This window comes from Podarcis vaucheri (genome assembly GCF_965113315.1).
Source record: "Podarcis vaucheri genome assembly, chromosome: 14".
Classification (NCBI taxonomy): Eukaryota; Metazoa; Chordata; class Lepidosauria; order Squamata; family Lacertidae; genus Podarcis; species Podarcis vaucheri.
In genome coordinates, this window is record NC_138752.1 from 29,253,734 (window position 1) to 29,269,640 (window position 15,907).

The 15,907-nt window shown below is 50.1% G+C and overlaps 1 protein-coding gene across 3 annotated transcripts in view; it reads right to left on the reverse strand.

The window, feature by feature from the left end:
* ANPEP (alanyl aminopeptidase, membrane) overlaps positions 1–15,907 on the reverse strand; it is a 31,447-nt gene that overhangs the window by 13,263 nt on the left and 2,277 nt on the right. The window contains exons 1-7 of one of the 3 annotated variants that reach the window (XM_082199264.1): positions 9,084–9,410; positions 4,983–5,820; positions 3,747–3,889; positions 2,348–2,484; positions 2,052–2,178; positions 756–910; positions 307–420 (exon numbers count right to left, since the gene is read on the reverse strand). In XM_082199264.1, the coding sequence (XP_082055390.1) occupies positions 307–420; positions 756–910; positions 2,052–2,178; positions 2,348–2,484; positions 3,747–3,889; positions 4,983–5,641 (1,335 nt within the window). In that variant the 5' untranslated portion in view covers positions 5,642–5,820; positions 9,084–9,410. Of the gene's footprint in view, positions 1–306; positions 421–755; positions 911–2,051; positions 2,179–2,347; positions 2,485–3,746; positions 3,890–4,982; positions 5,821–9,079; positions 9,411–15,907 lie in introns of those variants that run through there. The other 2 variants (XM_082199262.1, XM_082199263.1) reach the window with 2 other exon arrangements.

Consider the following 15,907-nt stretch of genomic DNA (forward strand, 5'->3'; position numbering starts at 1 on the left):
TATGAGGGGTAAGCTACAGTTCGCAGAATTCTTGCAGTGAGATGAAGGTGTTTTAAATGAGTGTATGAAAGACCTTATCAGCACCTTCAGAGAAATCCAGGGACCTTGAGATCACTTGGAAAGCAGCCATCTTTGGTTTCCAGGGCGAATATGTCTCCAAACCCCACACTACCCAGCCGTCTCCTTTTGCCAGCTACCTTTGCAGAGCTCAGGCTGCCTGAGAAGGACTTGGGTCAGGAGCTGCATTATTCCTCAGGAGCCTCCCAGCACCATCCAGCCCTGTTCTATCTCACAAAAGCAACTTACAATATCCCAGGTGGGCTCCGCCGCATCGGCACCAAGATATTCCACATAGGATGCAAAGCCCTCGTTCAGCCACAGGTCGTTCCACCAACGGAGGGTCACGAGGTTCCCAAACCACTGTGGATGGGGAAGCAGGAGGTTAGTCAGCCTTGAAGCCCCCTCAAAGACTCCCTCGGTGCATGGTATTGGGTGGGTTTGAAGTGTGTCAGGTGCCCAGCCAACAATCACCTCATGGGCTGGGAGAAGGTCTTCAGAAAATGGTCTATTGACTGAGCAGGAGTTCCTGGGAAGAGCCCTGCAGCTAGACCAGAACACAGCCCATCCTGTCCAGCACTCAGATCTCCGAGTGGCCAACCAGGTGACCCAGGGGAAAGCCCATCAACAGGACCCAAGTGCCAGATCCCCCTCCCCACTCAAGTGGCCCGTGTGGTTCCAAAACCCGTAGAGAGTACCTGATGGGCCACTTCGTGAGCGATGACGGTCAGCACCCGCTCCTTGTTCCCAATGGAGGAGAAGAGTGGGTCAAAGAGCAAGGAGTTCTCACGATAGGTCAACAGCCCCCAGTTCTCCATGGCACCAGCATTGAAGTCTGGGAGGGCGACCTGGTCTGGGGAGAGAATGTTCCATGAGCCAGGCTGGGACCACCAGCCAGGCTTCCACAGCTGGGAGTCAGTTGTCACTCCTAGGCCTTTTTACAAGCAGTGCTGTGTATATTAAAAACCACATGTGAACAGCACTATCATACTGTAAAGAGTTGGCGGGGCTGCAGACCTGCCCTATCATTCAGCCACAGGGAACTGAAGTCCCAAGCCCGGTTTCCCCACCTTGCTGCCTTCCAGGTGTCTTAGACTACCTCTGTGATTCCTGCATTGCAGGGGCTTGGACTAGATGAGCCTTTGGGTCTCTTCCAAAGCTACCATACCGTCATCCTATTAACTTCCATCAGGCCCAGCCAGCATGGATGTATTGTCTACTCCAGCACAGCCAAGCTGGCTGCGGCTGATGGGAGTTGCAGCCCAAGACTTCCAGAACATCCTAGGTTTCTCTAAACATGGTCTGTGGAAACAGTTGAACAGTCCGGAGAAGGAGGTTATAAGAACCAAGGAGGGCCCATCTGGTCCAGCATCCTGTCCTCACAGAGGCCAACCAGATGTCCCAATGTGATGCCCAGAAGCAGGACCTGAGTGCAACAGCAGCAGCAACACTCCCCACTAGTGATTCCCAGCAACTGCCATTCAGAGGCATTTAATGTCTCTGACAGTGGAGATCAGGCTTCAGAATAAGCAGGAACAAATTGTGAGAGCAGAGGTGGATTTAGGGCAGCGTGAGTGGTGCAGAGAGAGGTCCTGGGCACGCAGCCAGAGGGTCTTCTCAAAGCCCAGGAATTGCTTGCCCAGCTTCGGGGTAGGAGGTGTGAGGGCTCTGAAAGGGTCCTAGAGCCCTCCTTCCTAAAGCTGGGCAAGCACTCACAAGGCTTTGAGAAGGAGTAAGGACCCTGCCAGAGCCTTGAATGCCCTTCCCAAAGCCTGCTCCTTGTTTAGTAGGCTTAAGTGAGGAGGGGAAGGCATCAAATGTTGGCCATGCACAAGGCAGCATATTACCAAGGTCCACCTTACCAACGTGATTTTCACCTTCCTTGACAAGGGTTTCTCTTCTTTACTGAGATCCTCTTGCAGGCTCCCCCAGCCCCCGCTACCCGCTTCCCACCCGAGCCTCGCGTCAGCCCTCCCTCCTGCTTCTGCACCAACCTAGTTTGCTCAGTGGGTAAGGTGTGGCGTAATGCTTTTCAAAGAAATCCAGGATGGGTCCAGTGACATTGATGCCGTAGTCTCCCTGGCCCTCTGCAATGGCTTTGGGGCGGCCCCAAATTCGCATCTGAAACAGAATAGGGATGTCTCAGCAAGAATCGTCAGCAGAGGAGCAAGCCTGCGTGGGAGCAGGGCCTGGGGTTCCTGCCTGGAATAGGTGCCCAGAAATCCCTCCGAGCAAGGAGCGCTCCCAAGGCCCACAAGAAGGAGGCGGTCTGCCCCACTGCCACGCCTACCAAGGTGTTATTCTGTTCTCTCTGCACATAGTCAAACTGGCTGACGATGAAAGCAAGCAAGTAGGTTGACATCTTGAGTGTGGGATGAAATACTGTCCGGCTCCAAGGCTGTCCATCCAGCTGTATCTGTGTGGTGCCTAGAGTGCGGGGAGGAGAAGAGACCATAAACCTGCTCTGCTGATCTTGCCTAAAGTCAAGGCCCAACCATGACCCCTGTTTGTCTCCAAAACCCCTTAACTTTTTGTCTGCATTTGCAGTTTCTGGAGTCCAAGGGTCCCAATCCCAGTGCAGTTGGTAGACTACATTGTTGGACTGAATGTGGCCATCCACCTTGTGAGTGTCATCAGTTAACACCAGGCAAACAGGCATTGTTACCCCAGAGAGAAGGAGGAGGCAAGAGAGTCCTGCCCTCAAATGACAGCACCCAGCTCAATGCTGGAAGTTGAGGCTGTGCGTTGCTCTCACAGTTCCTTAGCTCTGTGGCTGAGTCCATTCTGAAGCAGGATCCTCTCCCTCCAGCATGTTTTCCCAGTTGCCCTCTCTTGCTTCCCTTTCTCTCATTTGGTGTCCTCCACCCACTAGGTGTCCTCAGCACATTTTGGACAGCTCCCAACAGTGCCAGCCCTGATGGCTGAGGTGGAATTACTGTTAAGCCCACTAATAGTGAGGCCAGTGTGAACTGACCACAAGCCTGGGAAGAACCAGTTAAAGAGGAACCTGACAGCTGACTGTTAAAGGAGGAAAACCAATTCCATATAACATACAAAGAGGGGTCGGATAGGCACAGTAAAAAAGGGGAAGGGGTTGAGTCAGTTGTGGTTGGATGAGAGAGGGTGAAGTGCTGGTGTGGCAGAAGGTGATTGGGTAGAGGATGAACAGGTAAGATGACATATCTGCCTATATAGTGTGCATCCTAATGGACTCTTTGGACTGCCTGGGAATTTGGTGTGAGCCTCTGTACTTGAGCTCCCAAGGGAAATCGCCTCCCTCCTCCCACACAGGCTTCTTCCCTTCAGAAAGGCTGACTCAGCAGCTCTTGGACCCCAAACTTCTGGTGATTCGAAGACTTCTCCCCCTCCCATTCCACTGGATACAGAGCCACCCCCCAAGCATGTCCTGACTCCAGACTCTGCATAATGGGAACACCATCAAGTACCTGTGGGAAGGAAGAGGCACCCAGTGTGGGCACAGAAACCTCCCCTTCAGTCTCCTCACACTTCCAGTCTGGCTCTCCCCTCCTGCCCTTCTACCCATGCAGGGAAAGAGCAGCAATCTCTTGGGAGAGGAGGGAGGGGGTCATGAAAACAGATGGAAACTGAGGAGGAGGAAGTGGCAGGTGTGCTTCACCACCACCACCAAAAGGAGTCCCTTTGCCCCACCCTCCCTTCACCCCCTTTACTCTGCACAGGCATGTTGGAGAGAGCCACATGATCAGATGGGTGGATCAACACGATGGTGAAGGTGGCCTTCATGGCCGGCTCATCAAAGCAAGGAAAGGCCTTCCGGGCATCAGCCGCCTGCATCTGCGTTGTGGCCACCACCCTGGGAGGAGGACAGAGGCTGGTCAATGCATGTTCCCCCAGGTCCACCCACCCACCCGCCATGCCATGTCTTCTTGATTTATTGAGACAAGGGGGCTTGTGTCTTCCAGGGTCTGCCCTGCTTCTTAGCTGCCCAGATATTTTCAAGGCAAGTTGCAATGCAAATGCCCACCATGGGAGGAGGTAGGTGTGGGTGGAGCTCCCCAGGTTGGGTGCAGGTGGGGAGTACCTGGAGCTCTTGAGCAGGGGCGTGGGGGGCATAGCCCCTTTTCTGAGTCAAGTGGCAACAGTCTCCATCCCAACCTCAGAAGTTCCAGGCCTGATTTGGCCATTACCCTGTCCTAGAACGGGGGTGGGGGGGCATTTCATGGGGGGGGCAGTTCCAGCTCAACTCTGGAACTTTCAAGCAATGCCACCTAGTCACTCACCACAGTGGCACCAGGTCCCTGCTAACAGTGCTATGCCGCATCCGTCCCACTTTGCTCTCCTGTAAACTGGTCTCCTCTCAACATAAGGCAAGCAGGAAGGGGTGGCAAGAGGGCTATGGGGGATCAGCCGCCCTGGGTGGGGCACCTCCACATCAAACTAAACAACAGGTTGTGGTTTGGGGTTCTACAGAGGCCCTAGGGAGGACACATCAAGGACTTGCAAAAGGGAAAAAGGAGCTGTGGGCAGGTAGGAGAAGCTTTGGAGTGTACAAACGGCTGGGGAGTCCCTTGCCTTCATCCGCAGCACCACCTTTTGCTGCCGTGTCCCATTCTGGGTGGATTTTCCTCCAGGTCCTTGCTAGGGATCTCTGTGGCTGCCCCAGAGCTGCAGGGTTGGTGACCTGGTGCCAGGTGGGAGGAGAAGCCCAGCCTGTCCTGAGGGCAGGTGGGTGCCAGGCAGCAGAGAGGGATGGCTCTGGCCTCCCCCCTGCTTCAGATGCTGCTAACACAATCCAGTGTCTATAGCCTCCCCAACTCGCACCCTGCCAGGCTTGTCCAGAGATCTTCCCAGACATGGAGACTGGCTGCAGGAACTGTATTTTTCATAGAACCATAGAACTGTAGGGTTGCCCCACCACACAAACACACACACACAGTTCCACCTACTTGCGAACCCCATCCTCCACGTATTCACTGCGATAGAAGCCAGCCAGGTCATCCGCCAGCTCCCCACGGAAGATGCTCAGCAGCTCATAGGACGCATTCTGCTGGAGGCTTCCGCTAAGCTGCACCACCAGGTATTCAGTGTTCTCCTGCAGCCAGGTCCGAGAGATGGCTGGTGCTATGGACCCGTTTACCCCACGCAGAGAGACGAGGTTCCCCGCTTGCTCGGTGTAGCTGAGCTTCTTGCTGTGGATGAGGATGAGGTCAGTGGGCTCCACGCACACAAATTGCACTGTGCTGTTGCCCGTGAAGACATAGAGTCCTTGAGCATCCTGGGTCAGGAAGGGTTGCAGGGTGACATCATAGTGCACGGGCTCGAGGGTCTTGGGTAGCCGCATTTGATTCCAAGGGTCGTTTGGGTTGGTCGTAGTGCCAGGAACACTGGGGGTGGCAGCACTGGTGGTGGTAGCAGCGGTAGCTCTGGTGGTGGTAGTGGCGGTAGAGATGGAGCTAGATGGGGTTGGGTCAGACACATCATTGCTTGACTTCTGCTTCTCCTCTGCATAGACAACCGCCAGAGCAATGATGGTGGCCACAGCGGCAACCGCAAGAACGATCCCAACTATGCCCAGCGTCCTGCTGATGAAGAAGCCTTTGGCCATGGTTGAGGATGGCAGGAGAGTGAATCTGTGAGAAAGAGAAGGCAAGGGCCTGCAGGCCTCTTATATGTGGGCTCTGGGGTTTTACTGATCCTGGTTCATTAGTTAATCATCAAACAGCTGAGAGATGGGCAAAGGTCACTGAGGCTTCCCAATCTTGCAGACAACTTCTTCCCTTGGCCCTGTGGGAGAGTTAATGGGGAACTGAGAGCCAGCAGCTTCAAAGTGCATGCAATCTTTACCTGCCTCTCTCTCACTCCTGGAGGGTGGGGCAGGGTGGGTGGGTGTGAATCCTTCCTTTCGTCTGCCCTAGAATCACAGAATTGTGGAGTTAGGAGGAACCCCAAGGTCATGCACCCTGGACAAGCCTGGCAGGGTGCATGACCCTGAATCACCCAACATTCAACTTGGATGACCTCTGATTTTAATGCTATTGCCAGATCAGGTGTACAGTAATTTCATATATACCTCTATCATTCCTCTCCTTCCTTTTTCTCTAAACTTTCTCTACAAAGCCCCAACCACAGTAATCTTCCCTCATAGGGATGTTGCTCCACCCCCTCAATCATTTTGATTGCCCTTTTCTGAACTGTTTCCAACTCTACAACAGCATTTTTAAGGCGAGGTGACCAGAAATGGGCAGTATATTCCAAGTGTGCTCGTCCCATAGATTTGAATAAAAACATTGTTATATTGGCAGTCTTGTTTTTCATAGCATCATAGTTAACTCCCTCCAGTGCTGGAATCACAGCTAAAGAGTCCCCAACCCTCTGTTTAAAAACCACCAATGAAGGTTTGACTACCACTTTTCGAGGTTGTTCTTTCCATTATCAAACAGCTCTTACTGTCAGAAAGTTATTCCTAATGTTGGAAAGTGAGCAAGGTCCCAGGTAAAGAAGATTGCTAACTTAGGGTGCTAGAATATGCAGAACGTGCAGGTTTAACACATAGAATAAGAGAAGAAGAACATATATTGAAAGAAGAGTAGAAAATATTTATTGAATATATGGAAAATAATTGCACATCGCTGAAAACGCTGGCAATATTAAGATAAACTCAACAGTGTGATTAATGTTTGAACAATGTAAAAATGGAGAACTGATTTAAACAGTTATAGCAAAATATGCAGGAATGGAAGATTTGCACAATGAACCATGGAAGGAGGAGAAGGGAAGTCACAGGATATTTAAAAGTATGTAAAATGTTTATTCTGAAATGTAAAAATTGAAAATTTAATAAAAACTATTTTTTAAAGAAAAGAATGTTATTCCTAATGTTTAGTCAAAATCTCATTTCTTGTAATTTGTAATTTCTTGTAATTTGAATCTATATTGATTCTGGTCTTACCCGCTGCAGCGACAGAAAACAAGCTCACTCCATCTTCCATGGGATAGCCCTTCAGATATCTGAATATATTTGATATTTCAATCCCTTTCTTAATGATCACTAGCATGGAATTTGCCTTTTTCTCAGCTGCCACACAATAGGTTGACATGTTTATCACATTATCTGCCACAAGCCCAATATCTCTTTCTTGGTCAGTCACTGCTGGTTCAGACCCCATAAGCGAATATATTAAGTTAGGATGTTTCCTCCAGTGTTCATCTTTCACTTACACCGAATCACATTTGTCATTTTAATGTCCTTTCACCTAGTTTTGCAAAGATTCTTTCGGAGTTCTTTCTGAAAGCCTAAGTACACTATGTCTACAGAATCACCCCTCTCCGGTGCCTGCCCTCAACAACTCTGACAACATTATTACAGGACCTAACTATGTCATCTGCAACATGAGGGGTTAATTCGCCTCTTCTGGAGTGATCTGCATATCATCATCTGCCACCTGTGCCTTTCTAGAGTCTGCATGGGACAAACAGGCCAGTCTCCACTCAGAAGAACAAATGGACAGAACTCTGGTGTCAGCAATGGCAATAACTAAAAATTAGCAGGGGAACATTTTCTCCTTCCAGGACACTCTGTAACTGGCTGTAGAGCAGCTACCCTTAAACAAAGGAGTTTCAAAGGAACTGCCTGCAATACGAAACCACTGAATTGCAGTTCATTAAAGGTGCAGTGCTATCACTTGCTGTGACAAAGGTAGTTCTTTTTTTAGATGAATGGCATGTGCTGATTGGCTTATGAGTGCCAAGATGCCTGTGTTATCAAGAACTTTTTGAGTGAATAGCCTCTATTAATACTTATACCGGTAATCTTCTGTACGTTTTTTGTTTGTCTAACATTTCCTTCTGACCTCACTGCTCACAATCCCCTTCCCAACCTCGTATATATGTGCCTGCAACTCAGGGTCATCCTTCTTTCATGTATCTGACAAAACGAGCTCTTTAGTCTTTAAGGTGCCACAAAACCCTGGAGCAGGCAGAAGCTAACCATCTCCTGCACAGGACAGTATCAAAATTGGCCGGCTGTATATTATTATTATTATTATTATTCCTCCACCTTTTCCTTGACTCAAAGCAGTATACAGCTAAAGTAGAAACAGCTAAAAACATAGAACTTAACAATCATTTAAAAAACAATTAAGAATTAATGGAATAAACACGCACAGAGAGATATCATTGCAATAAAAACATTATAGCAGCAGGGCTTTCCTTAGAAACAGCCAGTTCCCAAAAGCCTGTTGGAAGAAGAAAGTCTTCACCTGTCAGCAGAAGGACAGACAGGAGCAAACCAGTCTAATTTCCCTAGGAAGGGGCAGCCACCAAGAAGGCCTTCTCCTGCATCCCTACCAAGCATTCCTATGAGGGTGGTGGGACCGAGAGAAGGCCCTCCCCTGAAGAGGCCAGTCAGGTTTGGATGAGGGAATACGGTCATTCAGACAGCCTGGACCTAAACCATATATGGCTTTATAGGATTGAGAATGTGTTATGAATTGAAAAACAGTCAGTTCCTTATGTATAAGAAAAAGCTAGAAATGGTGGGCACAGCAGGGAGGGGGGCAAAGGACAGTCCAAAATTTGTTTAAAATCTCAAGTTCCTTATTTCTCCCCAAAACCTGGGAGAAAGATGTTTCAAGCCACCTTTCCCAGTCAGTTCCCCGCCAGATGTTTTGGACTACGAATCTCATTGGTCCCAGGTGTCGGTGTCTGTGCTAGCTGGGACTGATGGAAGTCCAAAAGACGCCGAGGGCACCAGGTTGGGGAAGGCTGTGTTCAGGCATGTTGCAGGAAAAAGCAACGTTTTGAAAAGCGAGTGCCGTGGCCCCCCCAAAGGGCGCTGATTTAAGAGCTCTGGGGCACATAAACACTAGCTCCTTCTCCAGGCTGCTCCTGCAGCTCCGAATAGTAATAATAATTTATTATTTTGTACCCCGCCTATCTGGGTTGCCCAGGGGCACAGGGACCTGGGCGCCCACGTCAGCCTTGCGGAAACCCCATCATCGTCACCATCCGCTGGATGATCCCACACACCCCTCCTCTTGCCTACTCACCTTGACTCCCCCATCCCCAGGCTGGGCTCCATTCACAGCCGAGTTCCTAGTTGGGGCAGCTGGGGCGTTCTCCTGGCCCACGGCGCCTGGCCTGCTCTCGGCTGCTCTCTCCAAAATCAGTCACAAGGAGAGGGCTCTTTCCAAAGCTCCGAAGGAAGTAGCCAGCCCTGCGCTGATCCCTCACCGTCTTAACCCCTGGGCTGCTGGGCGGGACAGAGGAAACCAGGCTCAAGAGAGCACTGCCTTGGAAAGAGGGAAAGGAGCGAGGAGGCTGCCTCTGTCCTGGCCAGTCGCTCTCTGTCATCCCACACTTGTCCCAGGCTCCTGCTGCGCCTTCAACTCTGCCCCACAACGCTGGACGCACAAACACACACCCCGGGCCCACCTCCTCTCCAGCTGCCAGACTGTCACATCTGGAAAGGATTTCAGCGAGGAGCGGAGTGGAGGCTCCTGAGTGCTGGAAGCAGGAAGGGGAAGCCTGGAAGTGGAGGTCCCTTTTCTGGGGAGGGGACGTTGGGAATCCTCGGGGTCATTTTGCAGGGCCTCTGACTGCAGGATCCCGGGGCTCCGAGCTAGAGCAGCTTTCGCTGCACACCCAGGGAGAGCTAGAGAAAAGGAGCCAGCGGAGGGACTCGCCTCTGGCTCCTCTCCCTGTTCAGGGCCCAGTTTCGGGCAGGCTGCACCAGCCTTGCCTCCAAAGTGCCAGCCAGGGACTCAGGGGCAAGTTGCTTTCTCCCAGCTTGAAATCCTAGTCTGTGAAACAGAGATGCTAGCAGCCCACCTCGCAGGGCTGTTGTTACAATAAACAACAGGTAATGCTCTACTTATTTAAAAGGCTGGATTAATGGGGAGGAGGAGTGCCGTCACCACTAGAGCCCACTCAAATGCACTAGGACCACTGAGGGTTGGAACTGACTCTTCCCCCCAAAAAGGGCTATGGGGAAAATGGACAGGTCTTTCCCTGGGGGAGTTAAAAGAGCTCCCTCCTAAGGCCTGATTCCAACACACACACGTACCTGGTCTAAGCAAGATTGTACGGCAGGCAAGAAGGCAGGTGGGTTGGTGCTCCCTGCCCAGGACACAGCAGCTCCTTCCTAGCTGGTGTCCATGGCTGGAAGCGTTATTCTTATCCCTTGGCAGGAAAGTGGGGGAGCAGAAGGTGACCACAGGGAAATTCCTTCGAAGCCCTGTCATGCCACGAACTGTGAGGAGGACGTGCCCCTGGAGGGGGCCTGGCTGGCTAGCGGAACAAGTACAGGCTGTGAGCCTGATGCTGGTGACTAGTCCCCAGTTCCTCATTTCCATGAAAGCTTGAAACACAGCTCAGTCTGTAAAGAAGTCATTTTCTTCTTGCTTTATTTTGTTTAACTTGCAATTTACCGGCACGGCCAGAAGCAATAATGCTTCTGAATACCAGTTTCTGGAAACCACAGGAGAAGGAAGATCTGGGGCAAAGCTTACTCTGTGCTGTAGCCAGCTAAGTCCTGCGCAGAGTATACCTGTTGGAATCAATAGGACCAAGTTGTGTACATTAATTTCAATTAGCCTACTTTGAGTAGGACTAGCACTGGCTGCAGCCCTTTAGTTCCTAAGTTTCTGACCAGACTGAGTTTCAGACTTCCATGCACATCAGGAGCTGGGAAATAGCCACCAACTTAAGCATCTCCCAGAAGCCCAGCCCTTGGAACTGGAGCCAGGATGGAAAGGGCCATTGACTGGCTGAATTCTCACAGACCAGGCTGGGGAGCAGGAGAGAGCAGTCCCCCCCCCTTTATGCCAAGTGTGCTCACACCAAGAAAAGTTACAGAGCATAGGCAGAAAAGGCTTTAGAGCATGACAGCCACCTTCTTCCACTGAAGAACAAACAGAATCCAACACTTTGTTGTCACCTAACTTTTCAAAAGCTTAAATGGCTTTTTGGGGAGAGGAGAAGACTAGACAAATTTGTGGAATAGAAGGAGAGCTCTCTCAGGTCCTAAATGGAGCCCCTATTTTCAGAGGCAGTCTACTTCTGAGTAGCAGGTGTGCAGGAGAAGCACCAGGGAAAGCCTTTGTGTTTATGACCTGCTTGAAAAAGTCCCCAAAAGCTCTTGCCTGGCCATGCCACAGCTGGAAGCAAAACTGCTGGTGAACTATGGAGATGGGGGGGTCCTGCACCCATCTGGCTAGGTGACTCTTGGGGTCTTCTTTACTACTTGTGTATTTAATGAGTATGTAGGGAAGATAGCAGAGCATAACCAAAAGTCAAAGCTGGCACCACTTTTCTTGTGGGTGGTGGCGGTGGGAATAGATTTATTCAGAAACTAGTTATTTCAGACCCAACCCTCAAGCGGTTGGTTGTGGGAGGCTAGTGAATGGTTGGTGAGTCACTCCAGAATGTGACTTAGCAAAAACTCTGATGCAGCTGGATATAGGAAATGATAACAGGTTGCCTCCATGTTCTCTTACCTGCCTACTTCTATGCAAACGGATATCTTTAGCAACTATCTACAATTTTCAGGTGCATTATGTCAGTGGTCCTAACCACCACCTTTTAAGGTAAATAAATATTATCCTCCCCAGAATGCTGATGGGGAGACTGATGTGCTTAAAACCTGGTGAGTTCATGACAGGGGTGAGATTTCACTAATTGTTTGCTTTATCAAGGGGCATGATGCCATTGAGAGATTCACAACCAAAAGGTTTCTGCAGCCAAGGAGCCTACATTCCAGAAAGATGCAGACTCCAAACCTTCAATAATATGCGCCAGCCCTGGCTAGCTATGGGTCCAGTTCTGTTCCCTATGTGGGTGCTGAGTTAACTAAGCATGTTTAGCTCCCTGTAATTAATCCTACGACAGTGTCAGTGTTTTAAGCACCAGCACAAATTGTGGTTAGTGTCAAACTTGGCAAGGCATGAGAGATCTATGATGGGAGCCCTTGGCATTTCCTTTGAAGAAAAATATTTGTGGTGGTGACAATGCTTGGATAAGAGCCACACTTTCAGAATAAAAAAAATGCTCACACCACACTGATTTTTTTAATTGATAAGAAATACATTGGAAACCAAAAAGAAACGACTCCTGTTATAAACCAAGCACTGCTAGAACACAAGTACTTTAAAATATGATCATGGGACATCCAGAAAGTATAAAACAATGCAGCTACACAAGTACATGCATCATTCCCAAAATATAATTATAAACATGCCTCTCACATATGTACCTTAAGTATGTGTACAAACTCAATGTGCATTTGCCAGGTAATCTCATTTATATCAGGTCCACTTTGAGACAAACTCTCCTCATGAACACAATACTCTACTACACTGAAATGTTTCAAGGTTTCTTTGGTTTATTCCTGCCACACTTGCCACCCTCTCCTGTCACACCAGTGTGGCACACCACCCCCTTTGAGAGCCACTGCCCTAACCCCTATGCTGTGCTCAGGATGAAGATGCATGAGTTACTAAGACACCTTATGGGTCAATTCTTGTGAGATGCTCCAAGGAAAGTTCTCTCTGCAGCAGAGAGATGGAGGGTTGGGTTAGAGAAAGGGTGTGGGGAGAGGGGAACGACAGTCCAATCCATTTGACCCCTCCTGGGCTTCCCTCCCCCCTTTGAGATCCAATCATAGCTCTCCTGCTATGTCACCTAGTTTAACCCTTTCTGTCTCTGTGAAGTTTTAGAATAGAATTGCTTTAATGTAATGATGGTTTTACTGTTTTACTCTCATTGTAAACTTCTCTGAATTGTTTTCTTTTTTTTTAACAATCAAGCAGTGTGTAAATTTTGTGAAATAAATAAATAAAAATAAAATTTCCACCATGAGCGCGGACTGCCTAGCAGCAAAGCCACACCAGGGCTAAAGCATTTTCAGGAGGAACAGAGATTGAGGGAGGGTCCCACGCAGAAGGAGGCGGATGCGGGGATGCGGCAAGAGGAGCCGGGTGCTGTGCCCAGCGCTGCCTTTGCAGAGCCAGGGAGCCCGCTTGCTCGGGGTCAATGGGAGAGAATGAAAAGGAAAAAGAAAAAAAAAAGCTCCCGGCCTTTAGCAGGCGAGGAGTTAACCCAGGCTGGGAGGCGGGTGGTCCTGCTGCAGGTCCGGCCTTCCGCAGAGGCGGCTCGGAGGGCTGGGCCAGGCTTGCTGCCAAGCCCATGGGAAAATCTGTCCCGTGGAGAGGATTTCTTCTTCTGACTCCTTGCTCTCGGACTAAGTCACACAAAAAGAGCGGCCTAGATCCTGGGCTAGACCCCCTCTTTCAGAGCAGGGGTGCAGAAGCTGGGGCGGGTCGCTTCGGGCGCTGTTGCCGCTGCACGGTTGGGTCTGAGGCCAGGATCGGGACCAGGAGACCCATTCTGAACCAGCAGGAACCGGGTTGAGGGACACAGGATGCTTGATCCCAGGCGGGGGGGGGCGGGGGGCATAAGAGCATAAGAGGCAGGAGCGGCTGCTGCCTCAAGCTCTGTGGCAGAGCAGGCCCCCCCCCAATCAATCCACCCAGGGATAGGCGCCCCTGCAGGCGCTCCAGGCACCCTTAGAATAGAGGCAGAAGCAGCTTCGGGCAAGGGTGAATAAAGGTGTCATAAAAAAGGACAAAGGTCCCACCCGAAAACAGGTAATCAGCCCAGCCGTGTTGGCTGGGAAAACACCAGCCAGACTTGGCACAGGTTTGCTTCCTGCAGCTCTCCATAAGCACTGGAGAGAGCGAAAGAGATGGGGTGCCCCCCCACCCCGTGTGCCAGTTCCAGTTGGCAGCCTTCCAAGCCCTCCTGTACTCCCAGCAAGGAGGGCTGGGCTTGAGGGGCAGGTGCTGGGAGTGGGCCTGATACCTAGGCTAGGCTTGGAAGTTGCACATCCTTTCTGGCAGTGCTGTCTCCAAGGTGGCGTAGTGTCACAGCCTTTCCTAGCCTGATGCCCTTCTGGTTATTTTAGACAGGCAGTGGCCAGGGACGATGGGAGTCTCATGACTGGAATGTAGTAAGTGAGGGGTATAACCTATAGGCCAAACAGGAAGGAGGGGGGTAGCATTATGTGGAAAGGTGGATCAGGGGTATGCTTTCAGTAAGGCTTTTGACAAAGTCTCCCATGATGTCCTTGCAGAGAAGCTGGCAATGTGTTATTGTTAGGTGGATTTGTAGCTGGTTGACTGACTGAACCCAAAGAGGGCTCACCAGCAGTTCTTTGTCATCCTACAAAATGACAACTGGGGTGCTACAGGATTCTGTCCTGGGCCCAGAGTTGTTAAACATCTTTATGAATGACTTGGATGAAATAATTGAGGAGATGCTCCTCAAATTTGCAGATGACACCAAACTGGGAGGAGTAGTTAATATCTCAGATGATAGAAACAGTACTGGCTCTATTCTGCCATGGGTCAGACCCCACCAGGAGTCCTGTGTCCAGGTCTGGGCACCACAGTTTAAGAGGGATATTGGCAAGCTGGAACATTATGCAGAGAAGGGTGAACAAGATGATAAAGGGTCTGGAAACCAAGTGCTATGAGGAATTATAGCCATCTTCAAATATCTGAAGGGTTGTCCCATGGAAGATTGAGCAGGTTTGTCTTCTGCTGCTGCAGGTTGTAGAACTCAAACCAATGGATTCAAATGACAAGAAAGGAGATTCTGACTAAACCTTAGGAAGAACTTTCTGACAGTAATTGCTGCTTGACCATGGAACACACTACCTCAGAAATGGTGGACTATCCTCCACTGGAAGCCTTTAAATAGAGGTTGGATGGCCATGTGTCAGGGGTTCTTTAGCTGTAACTAGATGACCCTTGAGACACCATCCAATTCTATGATTCCCAACATTTGAAGGCATTCGAGGGCACCAGGTTGGGGAAGGCTGACTGAGGACAAATCCAGACAGTGGCCAGATTCCCCATGCAGCACCTTTATTTGCTTGCTTGTTTAGATTTCTGTCCTAGTTCAACTTTAAAAAGTGACGCACATTGGGGCAAAACATCCTAATTTCACATAGATGTTTTGGGGGGTGACTGACCAGAGGATCTTGGGGTCGTGGTGAAAGCTCAAAATGTCAACTTAGTGTGTGGCAGCTGTGGAGGGGAAAGCAGCAAAATACATAGGGGTCATTAAGACAGGGGCTGAAAATAAAACTGCTGGCGTCATAATGATGTTATACAAATTTATGCTACAAACACACTTGGAATACAGTTCTTGTTACTGCACTTTAAAAGAGATATTGTAGAGCTGGGAAAGGTTCAGAAAAGAGCAGCTAAAATGATGGTAGATGTTGGACTTGGCCCCATGCTCATGGCCCTCCTCTTCCCGAAACCCCCAGCCCAGGCCACTCTAGGGCTCTCCTGCAAGGAGTGAGTGCTGCCTTCGCTTTCCTTGTTCAAGCAAAGCAGCTCCTTTCCTGGCAGCCCTGACTCAACATTCATCTGGGGCAAGCAGGAGGAAGGGAAAAACCCTCTTGAACCTCTTTTTCAGGACCTCCCCACTTTGCCAGGTCTGCTTCCCTATCTGTGCTTAGACCTTGCAGGGACACAGGATGCCTCCATTCTTCACACAAGGACCACAGCTCAGTGCCCACCCAGGTGCCTCTTCCAGGATTTCCCCCCTCTGCCTCTGGCTCCATAGGGATCCAAGCCAGTCTGTCGGCTGACCGCTCTAGTGTTTCTCCCCCTTCCCTTCCCCCAGAGCTCCTTTTATAGAAGGATATGAGGCACTTGAGAATATAGAACCTAAGAATAGCCCTGCTGGGTCAAGCTGTGGCCCATCTAGTCCAACATCCTGTCCTCTCAGTGGCCAACCAGATGTCCCGATGGGAAACCTGAAAGCAGGACATGCATGCATTCCCTTGCAGCTGCATATAACT